The sequence below is a fragment of the Brassica napus genome, chromosome A10 (genome assembly GCF_020379485.1).
Source record: "Brassica napus cultivar Da-Ae chromosome A10, Da-Ae, whole genome shotgun sequence".
Classification (NCBI taxonomy): Eukaryota; Viridiplantae; Streptophyta; class Magnoliopsida; order Brassicales; family Brassicaceae; genus Brassica; species Brassica napus.
This window is the reverse complement of record NC_063443.1, coordinates 15,383,056-15,403,825: the sequence shown is the minus strand read 5'-3', so window position 1 is coordinate 15,403,825 and position 20,770 is coordinate 15,383,056. Positions and strand designations below refer to the sequence as shown.

The 20,770-nt window shown below is 38.7% G+C and overlaps 6 protein-coding genes across 6 annotated transcripts; 1 reads left to right on the top strand and 5 right to left on the bottom strand.

Annotated features, from left to right (window-relative positions):
* Window positions 1–1,413: 1,413 nt before the first annotated feature.
* LOC106370571 (zinc finger protein CONSTANS) lies at window positions 1,414–4,840 on the bottom strand. Its single transcript, XM_013810573.3, has 2 exons — window positions 2,817–4,840; window positions 1,414–2,635 (listed from the first exon to the last, which is right to left on the bottom strand). Exons 1-2 carry the CDS (start codon window positions 3,552–3,554, stop codon window positions 2,273–2,275), a joined length of 1,101 nt encoding a protein of 366 aa, XP_013666027.2. The 5' UTR covers window positions 3,555–4,840; the 3' UTR covers window positions 1,414–2,272.
* Window positions 4,841–6,589: 1,749 nt separating this feature from the next.
* LOC106372182 (zinc finger protein CONSTANS-LIKE 1) lies at window positions 6,590–7,855 on the bottom strand. The gene has a single exon (XM_013812343.3). It carries the CDS (start codon window positions 7,761–7,763, stop codon window positions 6,750–6,752), a length of 1,014 nt encoding a protein of 337 aa, XP_013667797.2. The 5' UTR covers window positions 7,764–7,855; the 3' UTR covers window positions 6,590–6,749.
* Window positions 7,856–9,648: 1,793 nt separating this feature from the next.
* On the bottom strand, window positions 9,649–12,749 carry LOC106372183 (probable endo-1,3(4)-beta-glucanase ARB_01444). The gene is made up of 2 exons (XM_013812344.3): window positions 10,909–12,749; window positions 9,649–10,204 (listed from the first exon to the last, which is right to left on the bottom strand). Exons 1-2 carry the CDS (start codon window positions 12,694–12,696, stop codon window positions 9,731–9,733), a joined length of 2,262 nt encoding a protein of 753 aa, XP_013667798.2. The 5' UTR covers window positions 12,697–12,749; the 3' UTR covers window positions 9,649–9,730.
* A 1,281-nt stretch (window positions 12,750–14,030) lies between these two features.
* LOC106372184 (protein trichome birefringence-like 21) lies at window positions 14,031–15,714 on the bottom strand. The gene is made up of 2 exons (XM_013812345.3): window positions 14,523–15,714; window positions 14,031–14,444 (listed from the first exon to the last, which is right to left on the bottom strand). Exons 1-2 carry the CDS (start codon window positions 15,288–15,290, stop codon window positions 14,031–14,033), a joined length of 1,182 nt encoding a protein of 393 aa, XP_013667799.2. The 5' UTR covers window positions 15,291–15,714.
* Window positions 15,715–16,944: 1,230 nt separating this feature from the next.
* Window positions 16,945–18,757, top strand: LOC106372188. Its single transcript, XM_013812348.3, has 6 exons — window positions 16,945–17,281; window positions 17,341–17,463; window positions 17,544–17,723; window positions 17,800–17,881; window positions 18,139–18,203; window positions 18,280–18,757. The coding sequence occupies exons 3-6, from the start codon at window positions 17,676–17,678 to the stop codon at window positions 18,580–18,582; spliced, it is 498 nt and encodes a 165-aa protein (XP_013667802.2). The 5' UTR covers window positions 16,945–17,281; window positions 17,341–17,463; window positions 17,544–17,675; the 3' UTR covers window positions 18,583–18,757.
* On the bottom strand, window positions 18,592–20,335 carry LOC106372185 (protein trichome birefringence-like 21). The gene is made up of 2 exons (XM_013812346.3): window positions 19,596–20,335; window positions 18,592–19,513 (listed from the first exon to the last, which is right to left on the bottom strand). Exons 1-2 carry the CDS (start codon window positions 20,187–20,189, stop codon window positions 18,755–18,757), a joined length of 1,353 nt encoding a protein of 450 aa, XP_013667800.2. The 5' UTR covers window positions 20,190–20,335; the 3' UTR covers window positions 18,592–18,754.
* Window positions 20,336–20,770: the final 435 nt, after the last annotated feature.

Here is a 20,770-nt window from a genome sequence, read left to right as displayed (position 1 = left end):
AATAACACCAAACAATATACTGGTTTTTACTAATTTTCGAAGCGTCAAAGCATTACTAACCAGCCTCTTCATTGAGTAGTTGTTACAGCCAAGATGGACTGTAAGTATGACTGTGGTTTGTGTTCTCTGGTAAAAGTAGTTGTGATTTTCATGGTCACTTGATTTTCCTCAGCAATGTATGTTCCAACAACCAATATTGAATTTGAATGAGTAGTACCTTATTGCTTCCATTCTATTTTATAAGTGAGTGTAATGTGTCAGGTACAAGATAGCATTTCGAGCATGAACGAAGAAGGCTTCAAAGATAGCATGATCTCTTGAAACTATTTGGTTCTTCTTTTATCAACAATAATTTTGAAAAGAACTCAGTTTTTGAAGATCTATCTTAAAAATATCAATTCTCACCAATTCAAACCTATGATCGTCTAAGTGACCATTAATTTATTAAACAGAAAGAAAAACAACCTACCATCGAAACAAGATTCAGAAAATCAACAAAATTGACAAACCCGTGGCTCTACAAGGAGCCAGAAATTAAAGACATAACCGTTGATCCACCGGAAGCCAGCAACTCTCAAAGCGTACCAAAGTTTGAAAACATGTTTGATGTTGCCACTTTAGAACTTCTCGATCCTCGGCTTTATTGATGGGTTTTAAAGAGCTTCATTTTTACATTGGCTTAGTAGGCCCATAAAAGTTAGGCTTCTCTCACTCGCAAAGTCACAATAACGCTTCTGGTACTTCTCAACCCTATCAGTCATCACAAAAAATATGCCAAGTTGATGATCTTTTCTATGGACAACTCGATTGTAAATAGAAGAATTACAGTAGGCGTACTTGGATTGTTAAACTTATTGGATTGGAGATTTTTTTTGTGTAACTCGTCTCCTAACTAGTAGTGACTTGAAAGTTGAAACTGCTGGTACTTATTTTTGGGATATGTTACTTGTCCATAAAGGCTGGATGATACTAGGATTTATTTTTCGTATTTCTTAACATCTTGTTGGAATCTTCTTGCTATTTTACTGATTTTCTGATACAAGTGCTACAATACAAAGTAGGTTTACCATGGTAACTGAGATCTAGGCTTATATGTTCCTCAGAAAAGTTACTGAGGAACTCCTCTCACATGTACAAAGTAAGTTATTTTCCCTGGATTATGTGGAGGAAATCAAGATAAGATTATGATAAAGGTACACTATCAGTTATCTGTGTTAAGCATATATTTTTTTCTTGTTCTAGCAAAAAGAGTGAGAATCTAAGAGGGTCAAGGGACCATGTAAAAAGCTTGTGATTGTAAGTTTGGGAGCTGGTTTTTAATTTCCATGGCTGTGACTCACTGGCTGTGAGAAACGATCTGAAATATCTTTAGATATTTAAAAAAAAGTGCAAAGTGCAGCAAGCTTTTCTTTCACTTTATGCACTTTTTTCACTTGGTTGTTATATCTTCTTAAAGTTCTCGAAGAAGAGAACAAATATGGTGATTGATTGGTTCTATAACTAGACGCTAGGAATATGACTATGTCTAGTAACAATTCGTGTGATGGCGTAGCTTAGTAGACAATTTAGTTTTGGTAAGGCAAGTAACACCATTCTCAGACCTTTGGCTGAAAACTATACGCATGCGTAGAGCCGAATCTTCCGATTGTAATGTTTGGTACATGAAAGACTTCAGCAGCTTAATCATGGAATTGTAAATGAACCGTAGACGCGTAGCTCTATGGCATATTCCAGATGGCAAAAAGGGCATCCTTTAGTAACAGTGTCAATTTTCCTTTTTAATCTTTGTGTTCTTTTTATCAGCATATACATTAGTAAAGTGAGCAAGCATATATTGCTCTTTATTCTAAAAGATATGAGCAAGATTCATCAAATAAGTATCTCTTTATGTTTATGCGGATGGCCCACATATACACATAGACATTTACTTCATTAGTGTTAATAGTTGTGAGTAAATATCTATATACTAAAAAGCGGTCTCAGAGCTTATAATTGGTCTGAAAATTCGTTTGTAGAGCCTTCTTCTTCTCAGGGAAGTGTTAAAATGTCCTGGGATGGCATAAGAGAACTCACTTAGCTTATATTTCTCAATTATGGAGTAGACAGGTTGTGTTTAAAGGAAGAAGAACACTAATTAGTACTAGCTAGCAACAAAAACTACACACCCTTATACATAGCAGCATAAGTAATCATTCTTGAAGCCAAGAATTTCACCAAACCTTACATAATCTCAAACTAAACATTTATTTACAGGTTAGCAATCTAGTATTCTTTATTTTTGGCCATAGAATGAAGGAACAATGCCATATCCTGTGTCATAGTACATTAGCATTGTGTTGTACTCTTGGTCCTCTACTTCGGTTTCACTAATCTTTGCAAACCGTCCATTGATCCTCGGTCTTCTCTCTGCATATGCCTTCCTTGAAGCATACCTTATTGTCTTCTCAAACTTTCTTCTCTTCTTCTTCTCTCTGTATCTCAGGACTCTAGCTTCTCTGTCCATTGGACTGAGAATCTGAATTAGAGGTTCAGGTAGTTTCTCTATCTTCCCTTTGTGCGTTTTTGGATGTGAAACTGTTTTGTCAGGTGCTGTCTGCTCCGGAACAAAGTCAGTTTCCATTGATGGATTGTATGCCTTAATGACAAAAAAAACCAAAGACAATTCTCAATCCCCTTGGTAAGAGAGGACTAAAGAGAAGCAATATTTTAATTATTATAAACTTCTGGTCAAAGTTCTTTGTACCACAGATTAACTCTTGGTAGTTAATATGTGATGTGTGTATGATGAAAAAGAATAAAATATATAAAAGCCTTACGTTATGGTTTATGGAACCATTGTTGTTGTAGTGACTTCCTGAGGAGCCATACGTGATATTATGTTGCTTGTGGTGCAAGTTTCCTCTTGTTTCTTCAAGTTGGAGTGGAACAACTCTATCTCCACCGTAGTTTTTCTCTGGTACGGTGCAGTCTTGTTTATGTTGAGTAGGTTGATTGTATTGACCAGTGAACTTGTAGTCCATACTCGAGTTGTAATCAGCAAGGTCTAGATAGTCATCACTAAACAACAACTCATTGTTCTGGTTGTTGTTGTTGTGATTGTCACTGTTTTTAGGGAACAACCATGAAGCCGTCTCTTTGGCATCCTCTTGAACTAACACCACTCTCTTCTCTGGCTCGGTCACTGTTGTGTGGTTAGCGGTGGCCAAGGAGCTGCAAGAGTTTCCAGTTATCGGCACAACTGGAACTCGCTGATGGCGTCTAGCAAGAGGGTTTGCGGAGTGAACCTCTAAATCACAGGCTGTGCATAGAGACACATCATCTGCCTCACACATAAAAGCAGCAGGGGCACGCTCACATGACTCGCACACTCTGACCCTTTTATGGCGGGAAGCAACGCGATTGGCAGAGTGGACTTGAGCATCGCAGCTATTGCATAAGTAGGCGGAGTCAGCATGGCAGTACACGGTGCAGATGGTTGACCCGCATGTGTCACAAGCTCGCGGCCCGGTGTTGTTCTCTTCACTACCAATGTTGTTACTCTCTTGTTTGAACATGTTAGCTCACTGATGTAGTAATTAAGTGTGATGGTGTGTGGGAAATTGTGTCTGAAGAGCAGGGGCTAATAAAGCTTTATCTTGTTGTGAGAGAATCCGAATCCTCAGTGCTTACACGTGGCACAGAGCTATTAGTTGGGAACTATTCACACGTTGCTTACTTGCCACTGAGAGATTCTCAAGAGGATAAAACACCATATGGTGTTACTATTTTCGTACCACCTTTTACTATTTTCACTTGGATTTATTTATAGGAAAGCTAGATACTTTATCTCTGTGGTGGCTCCAGGAAAAGTTTACATAGTTGAATATTCCTTCTTGAACTTTGTGATAACTGTCCAGGTATATCTCCGAGTAAGGCTTCAGAGTTCCAGAGCCATCACCAACTCCAACTGTTACCCGAACCACAAGTTGTAAGCAAATTAGTAGTCCAAAAGGAGCTAGGTTAGTCTGTATCACATGTCTACATTTTATGTAGAAATTTGCACTTGATCACCATCATGGTAATAAAGAATGACTCATGGGTGTTGTCAAATGTCTCTGTAACAGTTTGACAATTTTTTCTGTAACAATTTGACAATTTGATGATAATATATTGTTTATTGCAGCTTTATATATGTTTCCATATTAGCTTTTATACACTTCAGCTATGTCTCAGGCCAGAGATGGAAGTTACATGACTTATCTTTATAGGATCACGGAGGAAATTGTAGCGTTTTTAGCTACTCTCGTTTACTAGTCCATATGGTCAGTAGATGCAGATTTAAAAGCACCTTCGTTTACTATTTCTTGGTTAGCAGCTACAAACTATCTGATGACCATTTAGCAAAAAAAAAAAAACTATCTGATGACCGTTCGTGTACGGTATATCCATCATCTTGGGTTTGCTTTTGTACTAGTAACCACCAGTGCTTTGAGTTGCCTTGTTGGTGATATGTTAATAATGTTTACTATGTGGAAAGCTACAGTGTATGAATATGATACTCTCTAGAGTTTGAGGACACTTTTGGGTTCAGTGGATGTACTAATGATACCCATTTATGTGGTCCAAAGGTTAGAAGACCCTAGTGGCCAAATTCATGTGGCTTCCTTCAACTCTATGAGTCTACAGCTGAAAAGTGAGCTTGCTTGTATAAAAAGGCTGGTCCTAAGATACACTTTTCGCATCTCTTCCTCTTTCATTATTTCTTACACCACACTATTTTTTTCTAGTAAGGGACGATTTTAAACTCTCAAAAACAAATTTCTTGGTAATTGGAGCTTAACTTCCAGTTGTTGTTATTTACTGGTTTATGATGAATGTAATGGATAAATCTTATAGAAGAGAAGGATTCTAGGTTCATTACATTAATGATATGAAAAAGTGGGGATTTTATAGTGGTTCTAGCTCATGAAGAGTTGTGTATTGACCCTTTTATCACTTGTAGTTCAAGAAATATAGTTTTGCTTATTATTTCTCTTTGTGTATCTGTGGTTCGGAACTTCATTCACAAGTGTAGACCTCCACCTTACATGGAAGTTGCATCGGAATTATGTGAAGGAAAATTCAATTTTAAGCCAATTAAACTCAGTTTTAGAGATATTATGGAAAGAAAACTATGTCACTTATTTGTTTCATTATTTTTCAGCTTCTGTGTTGCGAATACTTTCCTTCTTTCAGATTTAAATAGAAAACCTTCTTTTCTTGAAAGGACTGAGAAGAGAACCTAGAATCTTAGAGTCTAGGGACCATACAAAGCGTGCAATTGTAAGCTATGTGAGGATTCTCCACTTTATATGGCTGTAAAAAAACTATCTAAGGAAAAGTGCAAAAGAGCAGAGACCTTTGGCAAAAGGTAATCACTTTTATGCACTTTCACGTGTCTCAAATCCATCACTAAAGATTAGCATTCAAGTGGCTCTTACATTTGCTAGTATACTTCAACTAATTGTTACTGTATCTTCATTTTCCTGAAAAGAAATCTAGAGCAAACTAAATGTTAACATTCATTTATTAACATTTTGCTCTTTACACTCGTTAGGATTTACTAAAATTGTTATTGCATATCTTTAAATTTCCTGGAAAGATATCTAGTTCAAACTCTCTATATGCTAATATCATATCCATTTTCTTGCGTGGTTTATAAGTTTGTGCTACATGATCAAATTAAACAGATCACAGACTAGATTTTCTGATGGGTTCTGAATGCAGTGGTGGCGCTTGTCACACTTCTGGTTTCAGTGGATGAATGAGATTCATTTATGTGGTCCAAAATAACATATTTTACACTCAATCTAGTGGCTTAATTCGTATGGATATCAACACTCACTCAGTGATGGCTAAAACGAATCTTTTGGTTGGTGCAGGAATTCATCAGCTTAACCCATGGAAAGTGGTAGATAAGCTGAGGCTCTATGGCCTTTTACAGGTGGCAAAAAAGTGAAGTCTTAGTTACAGTGTCACTTCTATTTTTCTTTGCTTCCTTATTCTTTAATGCTATTATATTCCTCGGAAAGGTGACACACTATAGCCCTTTATTCTAATAGATTTAGAGCAAGTAACTAAACATAGGCATTGACATATTCTGCTAGTGGTTGCTTGTTACTTATGAGTGTTAATATACTGGATGGGACAAAGGTGTTTAGATTCTTGTTTATCAGAGAGAGCCACGTGGGAATGCATGGGTTTGGTTACACAGCCATGCTCTCCAATGCTAACCAGAAACAAGAATATGTTTTTTGATGTAATTTTACATAGTAGCATTTGTTCACTCAAGTCAATGTGTGATGGTTACAATGTTTTTTTATTGGGTTTGCTCAAGTTTTATAAGTGTACAGTTAGACTATGTAGTCTACTTTTGTTTGGAAAATCTTATTTGTGTAAAACCTTATTTTCTCAGGGAGGCACAAGTGGAATCATTTATCTTCTACTTGTTTATCAAGCTGATGTGGAAGTTTCACCAAGAAAGCAATCACTACTTGTCTGAACCTTTTTGCAAGGTGAGTTCATTGTTAACTGTTCTTGGTACATCTAGCTAAAGTAACGCACATATCTCTATAGCATCGGTTTGAATTTAGACTTAAGGATAGTAACTACAACAGCAAAATAAAAATATATCTAATTAATTCGTACTAGTTAGACAAAAATAGAGACCTATTTGCATTACAGTGGTGATAACTACAAGCATGGAATCTAGTTAAACCATACGAGTATTATCAGAATGAAGGAACAATTCCATATCCTGTGTCAAACATGACCATTGAGGAGAAAGCTTTGTCTGCCTCCTCTGCATCAACTTCGTTCCTCTTTGCAAACCGGCCTTTGATCCTTGGTCTTTTCTCTGCATACTCTTTCCTTGAAGCATACCTTATCGTCTTCTCAAACTTCCTTGTCTTCTTCTTCTCTCTATACCTCATCACCCTAGCCTTTCTCTCCATTGGACTCAGCATCTGAACTGGGGCTTCAGGTAATTCCTCCGTTGCCGCTTTGGGCGATCTTGGGTTTGAAACTGTTGTCTCACTCAATGTTGACTCTGGCACAAGACTAACCATATGAATTGGGGAAGCTTCTGAGGAGACATTGGTGAAACCAAACTGAAAGTTGTGTTGCTCGTGGTGCATGTGACTCAGACTCTTTGATACTTCAACCTGAAGTGGAACAACCCCATCTGCCACATAGCTCCTCCTCTGAGGTACGTTGTAGTCTTGTTGATACTTACTGTAATCGACAAGGTCCAGATACTCTTCACCAACCGAGAACCTATTGTCCTGACTGTTGTTGTTGTTATTGTTGTTGTCACCACAGTTTTTAACTGAAGTAGGCAACAACCAAGAAGCCGCCTCTGCTTCATCTTCTTCTTCTTGACCCACCACCACTATGTCCTCTGCCTCTGTCGTCTCACTCGAATGGTTAGTGACCATGGAACCAGAGATTGGCAGGATTGGAACACGCTGGTGGCGTCTAGCAAGTGGATTTGCGGAATGAATCTGTGAATCACAAGCCGTGCATAGAGAAGCAGCATCTGCCTTGCAGAAGAAGGCAGCCGGGGCTCTCTCACATGATTGACAGACTCTAACACGTTCGTGGCGGGAAGCAAGACGATTGGCTTCATGAATTTGAGCATCGCAGCTGGTGCATAAGTAGGCAGAGTCAGGTCGGCAGTAGACAGTGCATGCGGCTGATCGGCATGTGTCACAGGTTTGTGCCCAGTTACCCTCTTGTTTCAACATGTTTTAATTCAGATGGTACTAGTTTGTTGTTGGTGAGAGAAGATTGTAAATGAAGGCAAGGGACTAAGAAGGCAAAAGGAAAGGATAGAACCTTGGAGGGGCTTACACTTGGCGAGAAGTTAGTGGTCTTGAAAAGTTGTGTGATTATCTTGTGGCTGGCTGAGTTTCTGTGTATAGGGTCCAGTCCACAGATGGTGACGTTGGCTTTTGGAATCATCAACTCTCTGAGGAAAAAGTTGAAAAAAGTAATAGTCTTCTTATATCTTATCAACACTGGAGAAGAAAGCTACACCAAGAGTTTACTACTCTCTCCATATATGACCCATTAACATGTTGCCTAGGTTATGGCCCGTGATGGATCGTGTGACGTTACAGATACGATGCATCAAAACTATTTTCGTATTGTCTATATATTACTATTTTGGTAAACCTGGAAACTTTGTTTCTTTTGAGTGTTTTATCTTGATTCTTGACGTATTCATGTTTTAACTGTCCAGGTTTTCAACAAGACCATGATTACCAGAGGCGTGGCATCATGATCATGGTTCCATACTTCCATATATAGGTGATTGCAGCTGGCACCTTTTCGGAATGTATTAAAATAAAGTTTCCGTGTTTCTATTAAAGGAAAGTGTTTAGCATTGTTAAGAAAGTGATGTCTCTTAATAATTTGTCATCTTTGTATGATGTTATCTTCTTTAGTGATGTTTTAAAAGATAACATGGCAATGTCCTGATTTTGTTTGCTTGCATATCAAGTCGGTCAAGCGGATGTGGCAACGCGGTTGGAGATCCGAGGAGCCAATTGGAATCTGGCAAGTCGCTTCGACCCTAAAGATAAGAAGAACATGAACCACATGTTGCAGCAAATGGTTGGTCAAACGTGTATATGGAATAATGATATCAACATCACCTATTTGTATGTAACGTTTATACAAATCCAATTTGCATATGATCACCATCATTATTCTGACAAAACGGATGAGTTTTGTCACAGCTGATCTCTTGTCACCCATTTGAGAATATAATATAACTCGATCTTATCGATCTTAGCTTTAATAGATTTCAAATTTGGGGAAGTAATCACATTGACATGGATAGGGCTGCGCAAATAAACCGAACCCAAAAATTTGAACCGAACGTAAAAACCTGAACCGATTCCGATCTGATAAAAATGTATATGGAACGATTCGAACCCGACATAAATATCGAATGGATCTTATTTTATAGTATTTTGGTTTATGAGTATTATCCAAATCGAACCAGAACCGAATTCGAACCTAAATGGATACCCGATAGAATCCAAAACATTCAAAATCCCAAAGAATAATTTGTACCAAACATAATCTCAATTCCTAATATGTACATTTAAATATATTGAACATCTGAAATAGTTATCTATTACACAAAGGTTAATAGTTGAAGGTGGCGGTTGAAATTTGAAAGCTTGAGATTTTGGTTTTGTTTTTATTGAACAATGTTTTTCATTTTGTGAGAACTTAGTTTTCGTTTTTTGCTTTCATTTATTCGGTTTTCTTTTTGTCCATAATTATTTTTATTTTTCGTTTGATTTTGAATGATCACATTTGATGTTCTTTTTTATTTTTAAATAAATTTTACTTATATTTTGGTAACAAAATAGATACAAATCATGTATATTTAAATCAAAAAAAGAATTGAAATCTGAACCCGAAAGTATTTCGGGTTGTATCGGTTGTTTGAAAAATTAGCGGTTGTTTGAAAATTTACTAATTCCTGACTTGACCGACAGAACCGGTTGGGTCCTCAACCAAACTTTCATATAATTGGACAAACTCTTCGAGACCCTGAATCCATGGGCAAATAAAATTGGTGGATCGACAAGGTTTGAGTTTTGAAGCCCAGCATAAGTAATAGACTGATTAAGAATCTTAAGCCCAATATATCAAACATTGTTTCCCTTTATTTAACAAACCAAAAACCCAACAACTAATTACAATAATGACCAAACGAACAATACTTCCCGCCACCACCATGACCACCGTACCCACCTTCATCGTCGTCGTCGTCATCGTCATCACCACCTCTACTATGAATCCACCACAACAGATTAGTCAGAGAGTTCCCATCATCATGCCCAGACAATCCTCTAACCTTCTCCATCGCTCCCTCTTTATCGTAAATACTTTCCAAAGCATACACAAACCCTTTCCACCCTTCTCCGACACCCTCTCTCGCCAACGCCGGCATAGTCCAATTCACGAGCTGCTTCACAAACTTCACATCCGAGAACAGAATCTCCGACACTGGGAGTATCGGTAGTAACTGTATCCCAAGCCGACACTCTTTCCATTCCTTTGGCGCGAACCATAAGCCACTGTCTCTCTTCGTCGACCATAAAACCCCAACCACACGATTCTCCGCCGTGAAGTCTGCCGGGTAAATAGTGTCGCCTTCTTTCACCTGCCACCACCAAGACGAGAAACTCAAGTTTAACTAAACCAAATTGAACCAAAGATAAACCCAATTAAACCATTTCAATATGGGTTTTACCAATTAAACCATAAGTCTACAAGATCAATCCGAACCAGAAGCAGACCAAAATTAAACCGACTAGGATAAGTAATTAGAATTAAAAATGTAGCATGAACCGAACTGGTTTGTGTTTTGGTTTGAATATGGTAATACTGTACATCCAAACGAAAGTCACGTATTACTATACCCAACCGAACCAAATATAACCCAACTAAACCTATTAACTTAGATTCTATCAGTTGATTAACCAAACCGAACCGAATAAGATTCATTTGGTTTTATCAATTAAACCATATTAATAAAACCATAAGTCTACAAGATCATTACGAACCAGAACCAAAACCAAAATTAAACCGATTAAGAATAGTAATTAGAATTAAAAATGTAGCATGAACCGAACTGGTTTGTGTTTTGGTAATACATCCAAACGAAACTTACGTTTTACTATACCAATCGAATCAAAGATAACCCAGCTAAACCTATTAACTTAGATTTCTATCAGTTGATTAACCAAACTGAACCGAATAGAATCAATTTGGCTAATCAATTAATCATATCAAACATTCTCGGTTTTTGCGGTTCAAATCAACTTATCCGGTTCAATTCTATTTTACTCAGATTAAAACCGGTACCTGGCACCACATCTTCGCGGCGTGAATCTCCAACGTCAAAACCGTCGAAGCAGCCGCCACCAGATGCGTATCCCCGTAAGCCAACCCCAACAAAGCAGCTGAGTAATAAGCATTCACAGCCTCGCTCGTGCTCTCCTGATTCCTCCCGTCAGCGAACTCCGTCAACCCACCGGCCCAAGAATGAAGCTTAAAAAGATCAAAACATCTCAACCGCGGGTAAACCGAATTAGAACTAAAGCTCGCTCCTTTCTTCTTCCCCAACGTCATGAAGTCCGCCATCAGAGCATACGCCTGAGGCCTATACCTCTTCCCCCACAAAGGATCGATCTTGGCCATCACAGCAATCGCGTAGAGGAAGTAGCCGAGATGGTAATGGTGATCGTTGTAAATCCCGAACCCGAAGTCAGCTCCCGAGTCTCGAGACCCTTGCTTCGTGATCACGCCTCCCCACGTGGGGTCGTAGAGGAACCCGTTCGGCTCGAAAGTCCCGTCTAGCCACGGCTCGATCATGCTCTTCAGATACTTCCTGATGGCCGGAATCACATCCAAGTAGCAGACTTCTTCCCCGATCAGAGCTAGCCTCGCGGCTCGCGCGATCAGCTTCGCGTAGAAGTAGGAAGAGTTCGTCACCGGAGCGGAGGAGTCTAAGTCGGTGACGTCTTTGATAAGAGCGGAGATGATCTCTTCGCGACGATCTTCATCGACTCCTTTAATGGAGTGCCACGTCACTGAAACGGGGTCGGGTCTCAGAACCCATGAATCTCCGATAATGCCTACCAAGTCGCCGTCGATGGTTCTGTAACGGAAGCTCTCTAGGACGGAGATCGAGCAGTCGTGGGTTGATAAAAGCTTGAGGTGGAGAGGGTGAGCGAGCATCAGGAGGTCTCCGTAGCCTCTCTTCTCCCAGTTATACTCCAAAGTGAACGGCTTTGTGAGATCGGCGTCGCCGGAGACTGGGTAACAGCAGCTAAACCGGTCGAGGATTGATTCAAAATCCGGGTTTGGATCAGGAAGCACGGCGAACCGGAGAATACCGGAAAATCCAGCACCGGAGTTAATCGAAGAGCCTCCGGTTTGATTTAAGTGAACCGGGGAAGAGGCGTAGATTAGCCAGGTCTGGTTGTTGTTGAGCTTCGCGGTGTACTTTGTTGATGAGCTGTTCCCGGAAAACGACAAAACCGCGTGGATCGTTGAGATTGTGATCGAGGAGGTGCCGGAGACGGAGCAGGTGATGAAGGGGCTTCCTCTGACGAGGAAGAATCTGAGATTAGAGGAAGGGAAATCGAGAGTGACGCCGAGATCGCTGAAGGAAGAGATGAGATGAGTCTTTCTCGAATGCGGGTCGGGTCCGTCCGACCCGGAGATTGTGATGTCGGCGTTGAAAGCCTCGAAGATGAAGGCGGAGTTGTGAGAGAGAGTTGGGTACGAGATGGAGAGAGACGAAGGAGATGGTTTGATGATGTAAGGGTGAAAGTACTCAGCTTGGTCTCCGTTTTTGAGGGTGAAGTTTTGGAAGAAGGAGTTTGTGGGGAGAGGAGTTGAGAGGAGATCGTGGCTGAAGAAACGAGACGGGTCGGGTAAGACGGATGATTCGGATCTCGGGAAGAGAAACGGAGCGTTCTTTTGTCTTGAGGAAGACATTTCTTGAGGTGGTGGAGATTGAGGAAGAGGAGAAGTAGGTGGTGGTGGTGGCTCTGGTGATGGAGGTCTTGAAGGTCTGGTCTTATTAGGCTTTTTAAAGGGTTTGGTGACGAAGGCTTTGACCTTTCGCCTCACTTTCTTTAACATTTTGCTTAGTCAAGAGGAGAAAGAGGTAAATGCGGATTTGGTAAATTGACACGTCTTGACTCGTGGGGTTTGTTTGGTTAGAAAGAAATTTATGATGGGATATTTTTAAAATTTTATAAGATTAGTTGGCTTACAAGATGGTTTACAAGCTAAGGTGTTGGGAACGTGCAGGAGACTTGCTAGATGCTAAACCTAGACAAGATATTGATGTTATGCCCAGATGAACCCAAAAATGAACATTACGAATATGAGCTTGATTACAAATATTTTTGTAGAAATGTATTTCTGTGTTTTTTTAAAAATCGTATATGTGATTGAATATTACAATGTTTGGATTGGTTTTAACAAAATTCCTTATTTTGTGGATAGTTTTGGTAGATGCTTGAGATTTTCTGATTTGATGTTTTGCTTATGAATGAGGAAGAGGGTTGATTGCAAGCAAAGGCAAATTACAAACACGCGGTAACGCATTATTTTTGTAGGCTCCTATTGCACCAATTAGAAAAGGATAAGAATTCATTTATTGGTTTATTTGTATGGTAAGAAATGTTGCTTTCAATGCATATCTGTATATCCATAAAATAATACATTTTCATAGTAAAATTATCACATTTCTTAATTGACAATTTAAGTCTAGAATTTTAGTTTATCAAGTTAAGAAGTGAGAATGAACTATTTAACAAATTCCTAATAGGGTAGTTTATGAATATTTATTTGTAAAATTCTGATTGGACAGATAATTAGAAGCTTATATGACATCAACGTTTTCTTGTTTTGTTTCACGCGTTTATCCATTAATTGTCCAATTTTCCTTAAGTTTTCGTTTAAATTTATCTTTTTCAAAGGCCTTTCTGAAGACCCATACCTCATACATACGATGGATAAAGAAAGCCATTTTGCACGTTCTCTTCTATTTCAGACCCAATTTAATCCAAACCCGTACCAATGAGCTATCACAATCAAACCGAACCGGTTTAAACACCAAAACTTTGGTTAGTTTTCATTTTTTACATTCGGTGGGTATTGAGTTCTCTAATCTCGTATATTCTGGATGTGGTGTAAACGTGTAAGTTATTTAGTTCTGTAGAGTTCAATGGAAGAGAAGGTTCAGGAGTTAGAGAGGACTTGGGCTGTTATCCAGGAAAGAGCACTCAAGCAGCCTTCTCCAGTTACTTCTCTTACATCAACTCTGGCTGTATTCTCAAACTTTCTTCATGTTCTCACACAAGATATTTCAGTCTGATATGTTGTTAATGTTACTAGTTTGTCTCACCAGTCAGAACTGTCAAGTCTCCAACATATAAAAAGCTCAAAAAAACTATATGTTAGATAGCTTATTTCAGTAGGAACCTAATTGCCAAACCAGTGAAATTCTCGAGTATACCTCTTAGAGATGTTCTTAAAGCCTTCGTGTATCCATAGTGCAAAGGCAACTCAGTTGTGTTTGGTAACGAACAGTATTGGCATCCGGAGAGTTTTTCATTTTCGTAGAAAATTAGAGGCCGGTAAAACCAGTGGCCTGATGATATAATCAGGAAGTCAAGCTGGTTGATCTGACTCGTCCACTTGTTATCATACTCGTCGAGGTAGAGGCTGAAGAAGTTGGACTTGGGGTCTGTAGGGTCAGGTTTAGTAGTCTTCACTAGAAATGGTGACCACATGACATGTAGAATGAAGTTATAGGATGTGTAGTTCCATACTTTGAAAGCTATATCTGGTGAAGAAGAAATGTCTTCAGGATATTCCACCTACAAAGAAATAAGAAAAAAGTCAACACATAGAGAGAGATGTTGGTGATCATTAAAAACTAGATTGGATTATTGTACCCTAGAGAGAAGGCACAAGAGAGACTGGACTTGGTTTCTGCTAATGGAATCACCAACAAACCCCATGGACTTCCCTCTAACCATTTCTAAAAACTCATTAGGATCAAAGATGGGGAGGTCGCAGCCGTCCGGCTTCCACCTCCATCTCATGAACCCTGTGTCTGGTCTCCCGAACTGCATGCAGTTCTGGTGCTCTTGTATCGCCCAGCACGTCATGTTATAGTATGGAGATTCATCGTTTGGTATCCATTCACCGTTGAAAAGATCACACCTCTGTTCATTATCTCTGATCTGCGTCCTTGATTTTGAAGTTGTGACTGAGGATGAATTGAGTGGAGCGGGAATGGAACCGTTGACGGGTGAGGGACTCTGATTGGATGAAGAATGCTGATGTCTCGAAAGGGTATGATCAGGTGGAACCGGAATTGGACTAATGTTAGGTGAAGGAATCTTACCGGATGAAGACTTCTGATGTCTTGTATGATATGGAGCATGAAGGGGACTATTCACAGGTGAAATAGTCCGAACAGATGGAGAATTTAGAGGACTGAGATGCATATGATCCGATGGAAAGGGGCCATCAGTCTCGGATGATGAGACTAGTAGAGGTGAGATTGGATTGGCTAGGAGAGAATATAAAGCAGGGACTATTGTGAGGGAAAATAGAACAAATGATAATGTAAGTGCAACTCGTGGTGTTCTTTGAAGCGCTGCAAATAAAGGAAGCTCCATTGTCTGCTTCAAGACTATGGTGCATGGTCTTATCATAAATATATGTATGTCTATGTACAATTATGGTGGGTAATGGTGAGCTCGTGGTGATCATATGACGACTATTTCATTATGGTGGTTAGTATTGACCTTACTGTAATTATATATATGATTATATACATAACTTTGGCGGTAATGGTGTGCTCGTGGTGGCAAGTAGCAACATTTGACTATTTCATTAAATCCATTTAAAAAGCAGAGCAGGAAGACTTTTGGTTTTTGTCACTACAGCAATCTCATTGCTGAGTACCTCAGTAGTATTAGTTTAAGTACAAAATAAGCATTTTTTTTATTAACAGTACAAAATAAGCTAAGAAATGTATTCCAATGGTGAGATAATTTTTAACTGACTATTTAAAAGACTAGGAATCTTTTAGGATATGTTTGGGTAAATGATTATGAATAATTTGGTAGAGATAACTTTATGATAAATATTTAAAAGGAATTTATGAAATATTAAAAACTAATTTTATATTTGTATAGTATTACTGTATAAGTGATGGTTATAAGTAAACTACTTAATTTTTGGTGATATATATTTGAATTAATCACATGTTAGATTGGTATAATTAACTATATAAATTCTGATACTTTTATACAATTTAACTCGTAGATTTATCAATTCTTCACATGAATGCAATATAGAGTTGCTTCATGCTGAAGTTAACTATGTATAAAAAAAAATCAACTTGTATGTCAAAAAAATCTACAACCATATGAGGTGTTGAACTGTTTTGTGACATAACTTTTTTAATTAATATGGCTGAATCTCGTGTTGTAATATATACAATGATAACGAATACTAAAATATATTCTTCACAGTCATTGTTGGTAACATTTTTCTTGTTTGCAATCCTTGAATACTTTATTGCTTTTTAATAATGTACAACCAATTTTTAAGCATTTTTTTAATTCCCCGTCGAAAAAGATCACACCTCTGCTGCTCTGCACGCAATGGCAAACTGCAATGACATCAACGTTTTCTTTTCACAAGCATAAGAAATAAACAAAAAGACCAAAATAACACTAAATCAAGTTTTTGTTTTCAAACTAACACTCAAGGCCAAAAGTCACAAAAATAGCACTTAAGGGATAGGGTTTATGATTTAAAATTTAGGATTTTGAGTTTAGAGTTTAGGTTTTAGAGTTTAGAGTTGAGAAGTGAGGTTTTGGGGATAAGATTTCATATTTTTAAAAATAAAAAAATTTAAAATTTTCAAAAGATAAAATGCTATTTTGGTTATTTTAGTTTTTGAGTGTTATTTTTGTGATATAAACTTAGAAATGTGCTATTTTGGAGATTTGCGGAATCGTTACAGATATTAAATCTGTTGTTCTATCTTTTGAGTTCTTTTCTTTTTCTTGGATTTCTCGTGTGAGAAACAAAGATGCTGATCTGGTAGCAAAGCAGGTGTTATCTGCTGAACTTGGCTTAAATGTCGCACCTAACTTTGGTTAAGTAATGAATGCATGTGGTGTTTCAAAAAAAAAAAAAATTTAGTGCTATTTTGGAGATTTGCCCTAACAAATAATTATCCACTAATATACGACGGGTATAGAAAGCCATTTTGCATGTTCCCTTCTATTCATACCCAATTTAATCCAAACCGAACCAATTAAAGAATCAACAAAACTAAACCGGTTTAAACACCTTGCGAGTTCACTCACTCTCTGTTAGACCAAAGAGCAACGGAGACGACGAGATGGCGGGACTACTAGCTTGAGCCGCCGACGTCGTCGCTAAAAACGGAAGAGATGGAAGCGACGAGAAGGATCGGATCCCGTTAGTGTTCACGGATGAGCAGCAGAAACACGTCGATGAGCTTGGCCGTAAAGCGACAACGCTCAGCCGTTCGATCCAAGATCTGCGGCTCAGATTGCCACCGCCGGATATCTCCCAGCGGCTGCCTCACCTTCATGCTCACTCGTTAGCCTCCAATGCAGCTCTCACTCTTCAGCTTGATTCCCACTCCGCCACTCGTGAACAGGTACTTTTGATTCGATAGAACTTGATCGAGATGAGTTATTGAGTGATGGATGCAATTAGGCACAAGTGAGAGAGCAGACGTTGCTAGAAGAGAATAGTGCATATGAGAATGCGATATCAATCTGTGAGGCAAAGATAGAAGAGAAAAAGGACGAAGTTGATTCTCTTCTTAGAAAGTTGAAGGTGAGTTTATAAGATATAAAGATGATTGATCCTTGGCTTGTTACCATTTTGAACCTGCTTGATATAATATGGGGTTGCAGGAGCTTGAAGATGTTGAGGTGAGCTTGAAAGCCGAGAAAGAAGCTTCTCTAGATGAAAAGCATTCCAAAGGCTCTGGTGAATCTGTTATTCAGTCTGATGGGAATGGTATAGATGGAGCTGGTACAGAGGCCATGAAGTCTGTTATGTTACAGAAGTTGGAGAGCAAAAAGAACGATTTGGTTAGTTTTCATTTTTACTTTTCATTTGCATGGAGTTCTCTAATCTTGATGCAGTGTAAGTTATTTGATTCTGTAGAGTTCAATGGAAGAGAAGGTTCAGGAGTTAGAGAGGAGTTGGGCTGTTATCCAGGAAAGAGCACTCAAGCTGCCTTCTCCAGGTACTTATCGTCATCAACTCTTCATGTTCTCACACGAGAAACTTCAGTTTGATTTGTGGTTAAATTACTAATAGATATCAACATTCAGTAAAATTAGTAATTATTAAGTCTCCAACCTACAAAAGTCAAAAAAATATGTTAGATGGCTTATTTTCAGTAAAGACCCTATATAGATCTGTTTTTGGTTCCGTTAGAAAGGTTAATAGCCTGAAAAGTTTCATTTGCATTATCTGACTGGGAAGGTTTTGCTTTCACAGCTCAGAGAGAGAAGACACTGGATAAACAACTCCATACTCTAATCGAGCAATTAGCTGCAAAGCAGGTCAATCTCAAGCTATATCAATCTTCATTTTCCATTTAGACTGTCTCTTAACAGAGGCCTTTGATATGCCTATCAGGCACAAGCAGAGGGGATCGTTGGTGAGATTCATTCGAATGAGATGGAATTAGAGAGACTGAACACTTTGTGGAGAAGATATGAGAGCTTCAACGTTGAGGGGAACGCAGCAAGGAACAGATTCAAAAGAACAAATTCAGATAGAGGATTTGGATCAGACCATGAAGTTGATGCTCACTCCTACCTTCCATATTCAACTGCTACAAGAACTGAGACCCAAACAAGGCTTATGTATCTCAGGTCAGCTTTTGTCGTCTACATTTTGGCTCTGCAAGTCCTTGTTTTCATCAAGATTTCCTTTTGAGGTATCATGTATAAAAGAACTCTATTGCGCTTTTAGTTTGCGCAATGGAATCATAACACTGCATATAAAATACATAGCAATCAAATACTAAGACTCCTACAATAATCTTTCTTTACAATTTTGTGTTGATTTAAGATATTGGTCTCATCTACTCATTCTTGAGGGATGGTTTCTACTTCTCTGTCTTCATCATTTGCAGCAAGATATCATTCCAAGAATCAATCGGTCCCGGGAGGCACCAATGGATACAATCATTTCTTAAACTCACCTCTGCAGTCTGGAGATGGCCATATCTCCCAGGATGCCCATCTGGTCGAAGTAGCATTGCTTGTGTCGTGTCCATCAGCCTCAGTCTCAAGCCCTTCTTCTTCATCTCTTCTTCAGCAGCTCTAAATTCCTCTAGTTGAATGTCGTGAATCTTGAGATCTGCACCTTCGGGTATCGTCTCGTTTCTTCTGTAAGGTCGTGTCCTTACACAGTCGCCACCTTTGTCCCAGGGTCCACCTTCGAAATGCTGAGGAGAAAAACTCCTCAAAACTGCCAAACCCTTGAAATTCTCGAGTATAGCTCTTAGAGATGTTCTTAAAGCCTTCCTGTATCCGTAGTACAGAGGCAACTGAGTTGTGTTTGGTAACGCGCAGTATTGGCATCCGGAGATTGTTTCGTTTTCGTAGAAAATAACAGGCCGGTAAAACCAGTGGCCTGATGATATAACCAGGTAGTCAAGCTGGTTGATCTGGCTCGTCCACTTGGTATCATACTCGTCTAGGTATAGGTTGAACAGGTTGCACTCCGGGTCTGTTGGGTCAGCTTTAGTAGTCTTCACTAGATACGGTGACCACATGACATGTAGAGTGAAGTTATAGGATGTGTAGTTCCATACTTTGAAAGCTGTGTCTGGTGAAGAAGAAATGTCTTCAGGATATTCCACCTACAAGGAAATGAGAAAGAAAAAAAGTCAAACACATAGAGAGATGTTGGTTGAGTGGTGATCATTGAAAATTAGATTTTACCCTAGAGAGAAGGCACAAGAGAGACTGGACTTGGTTTCTGCTAATGGAATCACCAACAAACCCCATGGACTTCCCTCTAGCCATTTCTAAAAACTCATTAGGATCAAAGATGGGGAGGTCGCAGCCGTCCGGCTTCCACCTCCATCTCATGAACCCTGTGTCCGGTCTCCCGAACTTCATGCAGTTCTGGTGCTCCTGTATCGCCCAGCAAGTTGCGTTGTTATAGTATGGTGATTCTTCGTTTGGTATCCATTCCCCTTTGAAAAGATCACACCTCTGCTCATCATCTCTTATCTGCGTCCTTGATGTTGACGTTGTGACTGGGGGCGAGTGATATGAAGACTTCCGATGTCTTGTATAATTGAGTGGAGCGGGAATGGGACTATCCACGGGTGGTAGAATCCGAACAGATGGATGCATATGATCCGATGGAAAGGGGCCATCAGTCTCGGATGATGAGATCAGTAGAGGTAAGGTTGGATTGGCTATGAGAGAATATAAAGCAGGGACTATTGTGAGGGAAAATAGAACAAGTGATAATGTAAGTGCAACTCGTGGTGTTCTTTGAAGCATTGCAAACAAATGAAGCTCCATGACTATGGTGCCTGGTTATATCATAAAAATAATGTATGTATATACTAGTTGATGTCTCCACCTTGTGCGGACTTATATACACCTAACAATTTTTAATTCTGACGTTTATTTTTATTAAAAATTATTCAATTATATAAAGAGTTTAAATGAATATTATAAATTATATAACTTAAATTTTTATATTGGTAATTGATGTATTATATCATATTTTCTTCTATAGTTTTATTTATGGGATGTGAATTTTGAATCAAAAAAAATTTATAGTAACAATCAGATTAGGAAACTTAGATTTGAAATTAAACATTTATTGTATTTGGACTGGAAAGAAATCTATGGCATTGAAAGGATTACCAACAATTATAGCTCATAAAATGTCAACAAAATAACAATAGCCTAGGTAGCTCAATTTAGTAAATCAAACCATTTTAAACCGAAACGTAACAAAGAAAATAGTTTGAATTTGATAGTAGTGAATAAATCGAATGGAAGTTATTTTTAAGAAGCTGTATTATATAGTTATATGTTATTTTTTATCATAAAATATGTATATATGTTTATGTATAATTATGGTTGGTGATGGT

Excerpts from the sequence above, each read along its gene's own strand:
- LOC106370571 (XM_013810573.3), bottom strand. The coding sequence starts at position 3,554 with ATGTTCAAACAAGAGAGTAACAACATTGGTAGTGAAGAGAACAACACC. Across the intron at positions 2,636-2,816 it reads ATGGTTCCATAAACCATAAC|GCATACAATCCATCAATGGA; the intron begins GTAAGGCTTTTA and ends TTTGTCATTAAG.
- LOC106372182 (XM_013812343.3), bottom strand. The coding sequence starts at position 7,763 with ATGTTGAAACAAGAGGGTAACTGGGCACAAACCTGTGACACATGCCGA.
- LOC106372183 (XM_013812344.3), bottom strand. The coding sequence starts at position 12,696 with ATGTTAAAGAAAGTGAGGCGAAAGGTCAAAGCCTTCGTCACCAAACCC. Across the intron at positions 10,205-10,908 it reads CCGCGAAGATGTGGTGCCAG|GTGAAAGAAGGCGACACTAT; the intron begins GTACCGGTTTTA and ends TGGTGGTGGCAG.
- LOC106372184 (XM_013812345.3), bottom strand. The coding sequence starts at position 15,290 with ATGATAAGACCATGCACCATAGTCTTGAAGCAGACAATGGAGCTTCCT. Across the intron at positions 14,445-14,522 it reads TCTTGTGCCTTCTCTCTAGG|GTGGAATATCCTGAAGACAT; the intron begins GTACAATAATCC and ends ATTTCTTTGTAG.
- LOC106372188 (XM_013812348.3), top strand. The coding sequence starts at position 17,676 with ATGAAGTCTGTTATGTTACAGAAGTTGGAGAGCAAAAAGAACGATTTG. Across the intron at positions 17,724-17,799 it reads AGAGCAAAAAGAACGATTTG|AGTTCAATGGAAGAGAAGGT; the intron begins GTTAGTTTTCAT and ends TTGATTCTGTAG. Across the intron at positions 18,204-18,279 it reads AGCAATTAGCTGCAAAGCAG|GCACAAGCAGAGGGGATCGT; the intron begins GTCAATCTCAAG and ends TATGCCTATCAG.
- LOC106372185 (XM_013812346.3), bottom strand. The coding sequence starts at position 20,189 with ATGGAGCTTCATTTGTTTGCAATGCTTCAAAGAACACCACGAGTTGCA. Across the intron at positions 19,514-19,595 it reads TCTTGTGCCTTCTCTCTAGG|GTGGAATATCCTGAAGACAT; the intron begins GTAAAATCTAAT and ends ATTTCCTTGTAG.